We start from the raw sequence: 12,373 nt of genomic DNA, 5'->3' as shown, positions 1-12,373 counted from the left end.
GAACCCATGAGTCTCTTGGGTAACCTTGTTTCTCCCATGCGTGTAACATGACCCCACCATCTAAGCCTGTTCGCCCTGACTGCTGCATCTATAGAGATCGTTCCCAGTTTTTCTTTGATTTCCTCATTGTGGACACCCTCCTGCCATTGTTCCCATCTACTAGTACCTGCAATCATCCTAGCTACTTTCATATCCGTAACCTCAATCTTATTGATAAGGTAACCTGAATCCACCCAGCTTTCGCTCCCATACAACAAAGTTGCGGTGCACAGATGACTTAGTCTTGGTGCTGACATCCTTCTTGTAGAAGAGAGTAGATCGCAGCTGAGCGCTCACTGCATTAGCTTTGCTACACCTCGCTTCCAGTTCATTCACTATGTTGCCATCCTGTGAGAATATGCATCCTAAGTACTTGAAACCGTCCACCTGTTCTAACTTTGTTCCTCCTATTTGGCACTGAATCCGTTTATATCTCTTTCCCACTGCCATTACTTTCGTTTTGGAGATGTTAATCTTCATACCATAGTCCTTACATTTCTGATCTAGCTCTGAAATATTACTTTGCAAACTTTCAATCGAATCTGCCATCACAACTAAGTCATCTGCATATCCGAGACTGCTTATTTTGTGTTCACATATCTTAATCTCACCCGGCCAGTTTATTGTTTTCAACATCCATCCATCCTAAGAAATCAACTTACTGTAGAGAGTTAATCAACTTTTAACTAGACTTCTAATTCACTAAAGGCGGCTGATTGTTGACTAAACTGTGGTTGCTAGCCACTTCTTGTAGAAAACAATGAAAATAGCACTAACTGTCTCTGGACTGTATTCAAAACAAAAGATAGCACTACTGGCTGGCACTATGGTTGACTAAAGGGACTCTCTCTGACTGTATTCAAAACAAACACGAAATCTATGGAACACTATTAATAGCACTCGACAATTAAGCTTCCTAAAAGCAGAAACACACGGAAGAAGAAGTGACAAGTAAGAAAAATACAGTTAATACTTCAATTAAGGTAGCTCGCTCCACAGCAGACGTGAAGCAGACGGCAGTTACGACGACATCATACTAGAAGATTTACTAGAGGAGTCTTATTTGCTACCAAGAACTTCCGCCAGTTTCAAATAACAATGAACTTTTATTATACAGGGTGAACATTAATAAAACCGACAAACTGCAGAGACGAATTCCTGACTAAATGAAGGAAAAAAAGATCATGTGAAAAGTGTCCAGAAGTGCATTGCTGCCATGGTAGTTGGTGCTGATGAATGAAAGTTTGTGCCATATGTTCCTTGTGTGTTGCAGGCTGTGTGACACATTCTATTATAAGCAGCAGAATGGTCCACTATTCATGTTGGGAACAAGACGACATGGTGTTTGTGTACAGCCAAGCAGATGAAAATGGTCAAGAGGCAGCACGGCTATAGGAAAACAAGTACCATCACAGACACCAACCACATCACACAATGATTGTCTGTCTGAGAGGATCCCATGATCATACAAACACCCAAAAAGGGGCTTGTAATGTTCATTGATTCAACTCTTATTGAGCATCCATTTTATCATATACAATGATACAGGAGTTGTCATGTTACATTATATGAGTTTGTAATTATACAATAAATTAATAACATAGGCCTACAGTGGTAAAACATATATAAATATATATCTCATGCAGCTTGTAGTAGATAATAACAAAACAAACAAGAATTAATTATTTATAGTGCATAAAATTTCATACATTTGCTTTTCAGATAAGACTTATCATTATCATTGACCACTCTAGTAGAGAATAGCAGAACAAACAATAATTAATTAATTATAGTGTGTTCAGGCAGACTATTTTCATACATTTGTTCAAATATGAATTATCATTATCATTGCCCACTATGTCACTATGTTCTGAAAATCCATGTATTCTGTAACACTGTAAAAACATTCTCTTAATAACTCTTTTTTTAAGCTCATTTTTAAAAAATATAAAACTTTTCTATCTTTCTGATGCTTAAAAATAAGCACATATTACTGTCTTTTCACTGCAGCAGTTTTTCAGCATTCTGAGTATATCATTTACTTAGTTTTTTATTGAGCATTTCAATATGTTTATCCCACTTTAGATGCTCGTCTAACCAGATACCTAAAAATTTTGTGTTTGAAGTTTGTAAAATATTCTGTTCACCAAGTTTCAAAGCTATATTGGGCTTTACTTTATTCAATACATGGCTGAAATTCATCCATACTGTTTTTTTCTCATTTATAAGTAAATAGTTGTCTCTAAACCATTTTTCTGCTTCTTCTTGTGATATTTCTACTTTGTGTTGCAAGTCAGTCTCATTTTGAGCTTTAATAAAAAGACTTGTATCGACCGCATACAATACACCATTCGCTGGTGTTAAACAGTTTGGTAGGTCATTTATGAAAATCAAGAACAAGAGGGGTCCCAGCATAGAACCTTGTGGCACTCCATTACTAACTTTCTTATATTCCGAAAAGTAAGAGATTCCTTCGTGAACTATTTCTAGTTTCTGGTATCTGTCTGACAGGTATTATTTAAACCAGCTGTGAACAGTACCACATACACCATAGCAATATAGTTTCTCAAACAATAATTCATTATCAATAACATCAAATGCCTTTGATAAATCTAAAAACACCCCACAGTTTACTTCGTTATGATCTATAGACATCAGGAGAAGTTTTAGGGAATTGTATACAGCTGTTTCAGTTGACCTATTTTTTCTGAAGCCATTTTGCTCACTGACTAATATTCTACTTGTGTTCAGGAAAGCGGAGAGTCTTTCATGCATTATTCTTTCAATAACTTTTGAGAAGCAGGATATCAAGGATATGGGTCTGAAGTTTTTTACATCATGAGGAGCACCATTTTTATATAATTGTTTTATGAATGACAGCTTTAATTCTTTAGGGAAAGTGCCAGTGCTGAAAGAGGCATTAATTATGTCTACAAGGGGATGAGCAATATTTATGCTGTGTTTAAGTACTTTATCTGGACTGCCATCAGCACCACAAGACAATTTATTTTTTAGTTTTTTTATTGCATTCTGTACTTCTTGTACAATTACAGGGTATAAGAACATAGCTTTAGGATTTATGTAGATGTTATGTGTAATCTTAAGTTTGTCTTTGGGTTTTTATGAGGCTTTGTACAATACTGGTATAATGAAGGTTGAATATATTATACGTAAAGGATCACTTTTAATAACAAAGCTGCTGTCTCTTACTTTATTTCTGCCTACAGTTTTATTTATCACATTCCAAACTGATTTCATTTTCTTGTTATCCTTGCTTCTACTAATGAATGAGTCATTATGTAACTTTTTTGCTGCATTAATGACTTTCCTGTACAATTTTCTGTAACAGGTGACATAGTTTCAGAGCTTGATTTAGCCTGGCTGATTTACTTAGCTTTCTAAGTCGCTCTCCAGATCCCCTGTGTTATCCAAGTATTAGGCTTGCTTTTTATTTTAATTTTCTTAAGAGGGAATGCAATTTCATAGTTATATTTATAACAAGCTCGAATTTCATATCCATGGTGTCGAGTTTGTCTAAATCCCAGTCTGAGTATTTTAATGAATTATTAAAAACCCTGATATTGTCCTCATTGATACATCTTCTGTAGATATATTTCCCATGTATTCTAGAATTTGTGCCCAGTACATTATTTATATAGAGTTTTAAAGCTTTGTGGTCCGAGAACCCTGTGTCAGTTACTTCAATAACATGATCCAGCTTTTGTAAGTCAAAAAATATTTGATCTATTATTATTTCAGAGTGTTTTCCATATCTAGTGCATTCATGGACGGATGTGAATATAAGTAATTGTTTAGTTTTGATACTTTTTGACAGTTCATTTTAAAGTTGACATTCAAATCACCCAAGTACAATAATGCTCTCTGTAAAATGTCTTAATTTACTAAAAAGTCTTTCAACACTGTCTAAAACGTCATAACGTTCCCTGTGTGGGGAACGATATATGCACACAATAATTATTTTGGGTTCTATAAGTTTGCACATACTGTATTCAAACTCATTTTCAATGTGTTTTATCTTACTGAGTTTAATTTCTTTACATTCAATTCCTTGATTCACATATATACATGTTCCTCCCCCTTTAAAATTCGCTCTACAAGAGCTGCTGATCATTTCAAATCCTGTTGTTCTGGCTGTAAAAGTTTGGTTTTCTTTTAGCCAGTGCTCACTTATACATAAAACTGAAATATCCTTTAACTGATCCATCAAAAGCACATCTAGTTCAGCAATCTTACTCATTAGAACCTGGACATTTTGATATAATATAGTTAATGATATGTTGTCTTTCGAATCCCTCACACTGTTCATCTCGTTGTTTGGTTGCTGCTTGTCTTAAATTAAAAATCCTTCAGATGGCCTGGTGGAGACAAACTTCTTTTGCTCAAGGGGTGGGTGGTTTCTAAAGCTTCTGGAGGTGTAGTACATACTGTCATTGCTGATACTGCTGGTATAGCTTGTTCCATTTCTGGTGACAATTTTTGTGTTGCAGAAGATACTGTTGCTGTCTAATTCCATCTACCACATGGTTGCCCAAGGAGAACCTCGAACAAATTATAAAACACAAAACATATAACGGGATATCACTTACACATAAATAACAACCTTTTGTCCAAAATCAAACAATGGAAACTCCAGGTTGAAATATCAGAAATGTGAGGAAAAGGATAGATTGCTACTCACCATAAAGATGACATGCTGAGTTGCAGACAGCAAAGACTGTAATGATTTAGCTTTTGGCCAAATCCTTCTTCACAAAAGAAAACAAACAAACACACACACACACACACACACACACACACACACACACACACACACACACACACACACATTCATTATGCTTTCCAGTCTGAGCTGCCAGAGATGTGATGGTCATGTGTGCCTGGGGTGTGCTTACTTGTGTGTGTGTGTGTGTGTGTGTGTGTGTGTGTGTGTGTGTGTGTGTGTGTGTGTGTGTGTGTTCTTTTCTGAAGAAGGCTTTGGCCAAGAGCTAAACTGTTACATTCTTTTCATCGTGCCTGTCTGCAACTCAACATGTCATCCTTGCAACTTATTATCCCATATACTTGTTATTAAAATTATAATAAGGTTAGTTGCACACATTTGCTCATTTATAGCCCAAAAGGGTACAGAAAATAATGCACCTCTATTGTTTATGAGAAAATTTCTGAGATTAATTTGGCTGAATTCTGTACTCTCAGAGTGCATTTTCACAATATTTCTTTGAATCCTTTTTCTTCTTGCAGAGCTTGGAATCACATATTTTGAATAGAGCAGGTGTACAACAACGTGTGTATAAAAACTCTGTATACAGGATAAAAAATCCTAATACAAATGATGAACCTGTATACATAGCTGCAGAAGGTGCAACTCCTTTGAAAAGCCTCCACGATGCTATTTCTCGAAGTGGAGAAAATCAAGGTGATAAGATACATCCATATCAATTACAACTTTACAGTTAAAATCCTCAACTTATTAACACACCTTTTATGTTTTTCAAACTCTTTCAGTATTTTACAGAGAACACTTACAGGAGCTGATGTCACTTTTCTACAAAACGTTACGTAAAATTATAAAAGCGGACCGCGATTGTCGCGATTTGTGTGAGATTGTATATTACATTGGTAAGTTACGGAAAAGACATCATATTAGTCATTCTTATCTGTTTCTGTCAATTTTTATATTAGCTATCACTATTTATCATATGACACACATTGTATGAGGGTAATTTTAAAGTAATAACTGATTTGTAATGGATTAAGAGAAACTTTATATATGAATGTAAATTGTGTGATAAACTACAATATGCACATTTGTATCACAGGCACCATGAACATTTAAACATTTGTCACGTTTTTGGATCCCAGCATCAAAGAACTCTGCTGCCTGACTGTTAAACCAAATAGTAAAAGTTTCTTTCAATGTGTCATCATTTTCCAAGTGCTTTCCACAATGAAATTTCTACAGTTTTGGAAACAGATTAAAGTCTGATGGTACTAAGTTAGGGGCTGTATGGTGGATGGTCCAGAAATTCCCAGTGAAACTTGTCCAGTTGTGTCTTTGTTCTCGCCACCACATGATGCCACGCATTGTCGTAAAGCAGAAAATGCCGCTAGAGACCAGTCCCCGCTAACGACTGAATAGTGCACTTAAGGTTTAACAATATTTTACAGTAACTCTCAGCAGCTACTGTCATTCCTCTTGGCAAAAAGTCTAACAGAAGAATACCTTTCTGGACCCAAAAAAACTGTGGCCATTATTTCACATGTTGAAGGTTCTTGTTTGAATTTCATGATATCGTTGGAGAATTTGAATGATGCCACTCATTGGATTGACGTTTATTCTCTGGAGTGTAGTGCACAATCCACCTTACATCACCAGTCACATTGTGATCCAAGAACTCACCACTGTCCTTGTGATAGCAACCCAAAACAGATAAAGAATGTACCATTCACTTTGTTCTGCATTCTTCCATCAACATTTTATGACCCATCTTGCACACACTTTTTGTAGAGAAGTTTGTCAGTGAAAATGTGAAAAACTACTGATCTTGAAACTTGTGGAAATTTCTGATGCAGCTCATAATTACTGAAGCATCTGTTGTGGTAAATTGAGTGATAACCTTTTTGTGTCAACTCTTCATTCGTGACAGTAGGCCATTCAGATCAGTCTTTATCATGAATATTTGTCCTTCCTTCATCAAACATTCTACATCATTTGTGCACATTTCCACCATTCATTACATCAGCGACATAAACTTCAACAAGCTACCAGTGAAGTTTACCAATATTCAAAAGTTTTATAGACATGCTTCACAAACCATTCTTGAAGATTAAACTATTGAAAGTTAGCACAATGGTGATGTAAAAAAAAAGTAATCAGCACTCCGAATTCAAGTTACATTTCTTTTTTATTGCTTTTGTTGCAATGGCATGTAACACACAAAACATCACTTCACAATACAAAACATACTTGAAAACATCTTCCTCACTGTTAAAGTTTACATTTTATAATCTGAGTACAATATGCATGCATTTTATAATCTGACTACAATATGTGTCTTTCCAACATGACATCCAAGACTTGACCTTCTCTAGGTCCGACCCTCTAACTCTCTAATAATCGCTTATGCGCCCAAAAATCAGAGTTACAAGTACGTCAAAGATCATAGTGACAAAAGAAAGAATACACATAAGAATAATATCATTGCAACATAAACATATCGATGTATCAAAGTACCTCTACATGATGAAATCAAATCTGAATGTTGTCTCAGAAATATGTTAACTACTTTACAAGATACCTTTTATAACTCATTTGTTGCACTGTTTACACAATAAACTGATTGATTTTTTTTTCTTTTTGTGACAGAGTGATGTGTTGTTACACAATATACTGGCGCCAACTTCTGGGTCTTCTACTAGAGCTTGTTGAGAAGTGTTAGATTCTAATGCTGACTAAATGATTTTGGTTACGCATGTTGTGAATCTAGTAAACCACAATTTCCTTCACATTCCTTTTGACATAGCCCTAGACATAGGGAATTTCTCAAAAATTTGGATAGTAAAGATCACAAAGGATGCAAATATATATCTACATCTCCATACATATTCTACAGGCTACAGTATATGGTGGAAAACACCTGGCACCTCTACTTGACATTTCTTTTCCTGTTCCACAAGCAAATGGAGTGAGGGCAAAACTGCTTTCTATATGCTCCCATACAAGCCCTAATTTCTCTTATCCTGTCTTCACAGTCCTTGCACAAAATGTATGTTGGTGGCAGTAGAATTGTTCAGAAGTCAGCTACCCAAAGGTTAGAAGATCCACAAACGTATAAGTACTGTTCATTTTTTTTTTTACATAACAATCCTTACTCTACTAGCAATTTTGGTGCCCAAAGCAAGTTACTTAAATCTTCCATCTAGAATTCAGTTGCACAAGTCTTCAACAGTTAAGAGCTGAAGCATTGAACACTTAAAAAAATCTTTAAAAGTTTGCATTTTAAGCCATTTCCAGATGTAAAGGAAAGGGTAGTGTGTGAGATAACGGCTATAAAGGAGTTGTCTGAAGTTCTAAATTGTTTGCTCAGGATTAAAGGCTGTAAATGTATGCCCTCATGATTCAAGACCGATCCACATCTCCATTCTTCATTTTGATGATAATTAATACATTTCAGTTCTGAAATTGTTTCACAGTTTTATTACATGCATCTAGAATGCACATTATTTCTTCCAAATCACATCTAAAAAGTTCATTATTTGTTCCAAAACACATTTGCTGTGAATATTATGTTTGTTTGAACTTTTTTGGCTTTGCTGTATTTGGATGACAAGAGCTACCATCAGTGACAGAGAAAGCAACAGTAGTATGATGAACATTGCCTATTTGTGCATGGAGGATCTGTTCACAATACTCTGTAACCACCCACTGATCACTTCAGAGTGTCATTTTTTTCTGGACAGTTGGCACTTTAGGGTTTACTTTTTGTGACTAAACACATAGATATATTGCTAATATTCCAATCAAACATGGCTGACATTTTGTTATTTGTGTTCATACATATCATCCATATTTATTTAGGCTTAAGGAGAACTTGCATTCACAATACCAAATACAAATCTGCCTGTATCATTTCTCCTTCCACATCTATACTCTGCAGGCCATCTTTCCTTTGTTTTCCTTTCTCAATTGGTATCTGCAAATAACAGCTGTTGGTAAGTCTTTGCACGTGCTCAAGTTGCTCTGATTTTACCGTCTTTGTCTTTATATGAAGTGTAGGTGGGAGGCAGTAATGGTCGCCCAACTCTTTGTAGAATATATAACCTCAGAATTTAATTGTAAACCTTTAGTAATGCAGATATCTCATGTAGTACCTGCCTTTGTAACTAGAGGAGAATTTTGCAAGGTACCTCTTTTGTGGATGAAGCATATTTTCTTATAATTCTTCCAATTAAACTGATTGTGGATCTGACTTTCCTATGACTTGTTTTATGTGGTCATTTCTCCTTAAGCTGTTCCAGCACATACTCCTAGATATTTGATGATGTTAATGTTTCCACTGATGAATTGTGACTCATGTAATCAAACAATAGTGGGATTTTCATCTATTTAAGAGCATTAAATTACTTTTGCTTATTTTGAAAGCCATAGACCAATCTCTGCATCAAATGCCATCCTCTGCAGATCTTTGTGCATTTTGCGAAATTATTTTCATGTTGGGACATACTCTGCGAATCCCTAACTTTACAGTTCAGTATCATGCAGATGGTGGAGAGCCCCACACATTATTTACAGATAAGAAACTAAGGGCTGGAAGTGAATATTTAGTTTTTAGTGACAACTTGCACTTTATAGCAATAACTTAGGCTCATAGCAACTGTTCAAAATGATGACTGCACATTCAAGTACATGGAATTTGATTTAATCTCCTTCACAGTACTGGCCTTGGCTAGCAATCCACTTATCCCAATGTTGCATCCATGTCGGGAAACATTTCTGGAGGGTTTATTTTGGAAGGGCATTCAGGTGCTTTGTCGTGGTTCTCTTGATGTCAGGCATGGTATCAAAACTTTTTCTTTTAAGCACAGTAATTTTTGGAAAGAGCCAGAAGTTGTATGGTGCTAAATCTGGAGAGTAAGGTAGATGCAGACAGTCAGGAACACTTTCTGCGGCCAAAAACTTGTGAACCAGAAGAGAGGTTTGGCATGATGTGAATTGTGAGAGGAAGCCTTTGGCCCACTTTTCTGGTCTCTTTCTTTGTGCATTGTTTTCCAAACATTGCAGTGTACTGTAACATTTGCAGGTTGCACAGAGTTGAAGGATTGTCTTCATTCATATCCAGATTTCATGTCCCAAATCATAACTGGATATGAAACTTGCATCTAATTATATGACCCTGAGATGGAAATTCAGAGTTCCCAATGGGAACCCAGTGAATCTTCTTGGACAAGGAGATTCACTGGTTTCCTCTTGGGAACTCTGAATTTCCATCTCAGGATCATATAATTAGATGCAAGTTTCATATCCAGTTATGATTTGGGACATTTAAGTCTGGATATGAATGAAGCTCTGGAATAATTAATCACCTGTTTGAAGGAACAATTTTTGCCATTTTAGCACATTTTCTTTTGCTTTTGAAGTAGTGGATGTTCCAAACATTGCTAGTCTTCTACCGACTCATTTTTGCTTTTCAATCACTCACACCACTTGTAAACAATCTACAGAGTTAGAGTGTCATCAACTTTTCATGAGTTCCTTTGGCACTTTTTTGCAACATGAATAAGAACTTAAGTGTTCCCACATTGTTCAAAATACATGATGCATGACAAACATGGTAAACACAACTTCACTCTAGCATATCTACATACTGACCGCTGACAAGTTAAAACATCTCCCAACTTGACACTGCTTTTGTCTTTCATGCACAGCATAGTTAAAGGAAAAAGATTTCACTCAATAACTGTGTACTGGTTGTGGTCCTAGTCGGAAAAAAAAATAGAAATTAAAAAAATAACTAACTTTATGTGTGTATAAATAAGTTTCATATTTGTAAATGTTTAGGATTTCAATATTTTGAAATATGTGGATTGACCTATTTATTAAAACCTTTCCAGATCTTGATGAACATGGAAACAGATGTGTGAACATCGCAGAACTTTTACTGTATCGCATAGAACAACTGAAAAATATGCAAAGGCTCTGAATGTTTTTTTATTAAGAATGTGTGCCAATTATTATTCCATCAAGCATATTATTGACATACTTTTTAGAATGACAGTTTTTATTTTATTTTTATCTAACTGACACAATTTTTGGTCGTTACATGAAGAATTTTAAATATTTATGGACTGAAAGTGCCTTTGTAATTTTATAATTTTTAAATTTGTTTACAAGAACTGACTTAATGTATTATAACATAATAATTGTGAATCATATCCTAAAGAGAGTACATCAGTAAATGCAATGGGAACATTTAAAACAATTTTTTATCCAACATGGCATTATTAAGAAGAAATAAAACAGCTTATTGACCATATCGCAAAAAAAAGAGGAAAGAAAAAGAAAACATTGTGCAATCAAACTAAAACTAGTTGGTTACTGTAATCATTCATAGTTATATCTGATGATGTACTTAGAGATACTTTTAAATTTTTTTTTACACTGTATCTCCAAGAGATATAAGAGACTGTACCATAAAATGAAATGAGAGACAAGAATATTACAAAATGGGTGATGAGAGGCTACACTGCATGTAAATATCATCAAAGCATCATTCTGCAATATTTATTGTGGCGCTGTGGTGCAAAATATTTTTATAAAAATAAACAATATATGTTTTCTGAAAGCTATGTTTATATTCCCAATTTTATCGACACCCTCTGAAGCATACAAGGGTAAGGTGAAAAGTTCTTAGCATGGCACAAATATGATGTTGATACACTGAAATTCTTGTTTTGCTTACATTGGAGCATGGTAAATGTCAACTTGACCTGCGGAAACAGCTTTTACAGTAGGTGTGTTCTGTGTGTTTAGTATAAATGGATAAACTGGAGTGCTGTGTTGTCACAAAAGTCTTATGCTGAATGATTTATTACCATTGAAAATCCATCCAAAGTGTCAGTGTTTCTAAGCAGTCCGTTACTTCATTTTCAGATCTAACAAATGAGTGTGTGAAATGAAATGTGGCCTTTCTTCTCTTGAATATGTAGGATGTTTGAAAACTGCAACTGCTTTTGAAAGCACCAATTTAGTAGACAATACGTTCTTGGACAATTAAGAATGAAAGCTCTATGTTATAATTGATACTATAGGTATATCAGAAGAAAAAGTATAGATCATTTTAAACAAATGTTAACCATGAAAAGTTGTATGCTACATGGATACAACATTAGTTGACTGCTGACTATACGCAGAAGCGTAAACAAATTTCTCTCCAATTTTTGGAACAACGGATTTTATGCTGAAATTAGTAACTGTTGATGAATCATGGGTATACTGAGACCACCACTTCATGCCAGTAATGTCATAGGAATCAGCAGTGGATGGAAGCTTGTAAAGCTGCACAGAAAAGATAAAGACAGTTTCATCTGCTGGAAAGTTCATTTGTTGTTGAATCTCAGCTTAAATATAATGGAATATCTCAAACAGAACTACCTCCTACAGGCAAATGAGCATGGATTTCAAAAACACAGATATCGAGATACCCAACTTAATTTTCTTACATGACATGCTGGAAAAAAACCATTTGTCAAGACAGTCAGATCGATGCAGTCGTCTTCGATTTACAAAAAGCATCTAAATCAGTTCCACGTCTAT

General features: G+C 35.2%; 1 protein-coding gene across 4 annotated transcripts in view; it reads left to right on the top strand.

The window, feature by feature from the left end:
* The window catches only part of LOC126329815 (stimulator of interferon genes protein homolog), a 372,973-nt gene extending 361,571 nt beyond the window's left edge, over positions 1–11,402 (top strand). For all 4 annotated transcript variants that reach the window (XM_049996215.1, XM_049996214.1, XM_049996213.1 and 1 more), the window contains 3 exons: positions 5,302–5,476; positions 5,566–5,679; positions 10,672–11,402. In XM_049996215.1, the coding sequence (XP_049852172.1) occupies positions 5,302–5,476; positions 5,566–5,679; positions 10,672–10,760 (378 nt within the window). In that variant the 3' untranslated portion in view covers positions 10,761–11,402. The remainder of the gene's footprint in view (positions 1–5,301; positions 5,477–5,565; positions 5,680–10,671) is intronic.
* Positions 11,403–12,373: the final 971 nt, after the last annotated feature.

This window comes from Schistocerca gregaria, chromosome 2 (assembly GCF_023897955.1).
Source record: "Schistocerca gregaria isolate iqSchGreg1 chromosome 2, iqSchGreg1.2, whole genome shotgun sequence".
NCBI classification, from domain to species: Eukaryota; Metazoa; Arthropoda; class Insecta; order Orthoptera; family Acrididae; genus Schistocerca; species Schistocerca gregaria.
Note: the sequence above shows the minus strand (reverse complement) of the source record. Positions and strands in the feature narration are given on the sequence as shown.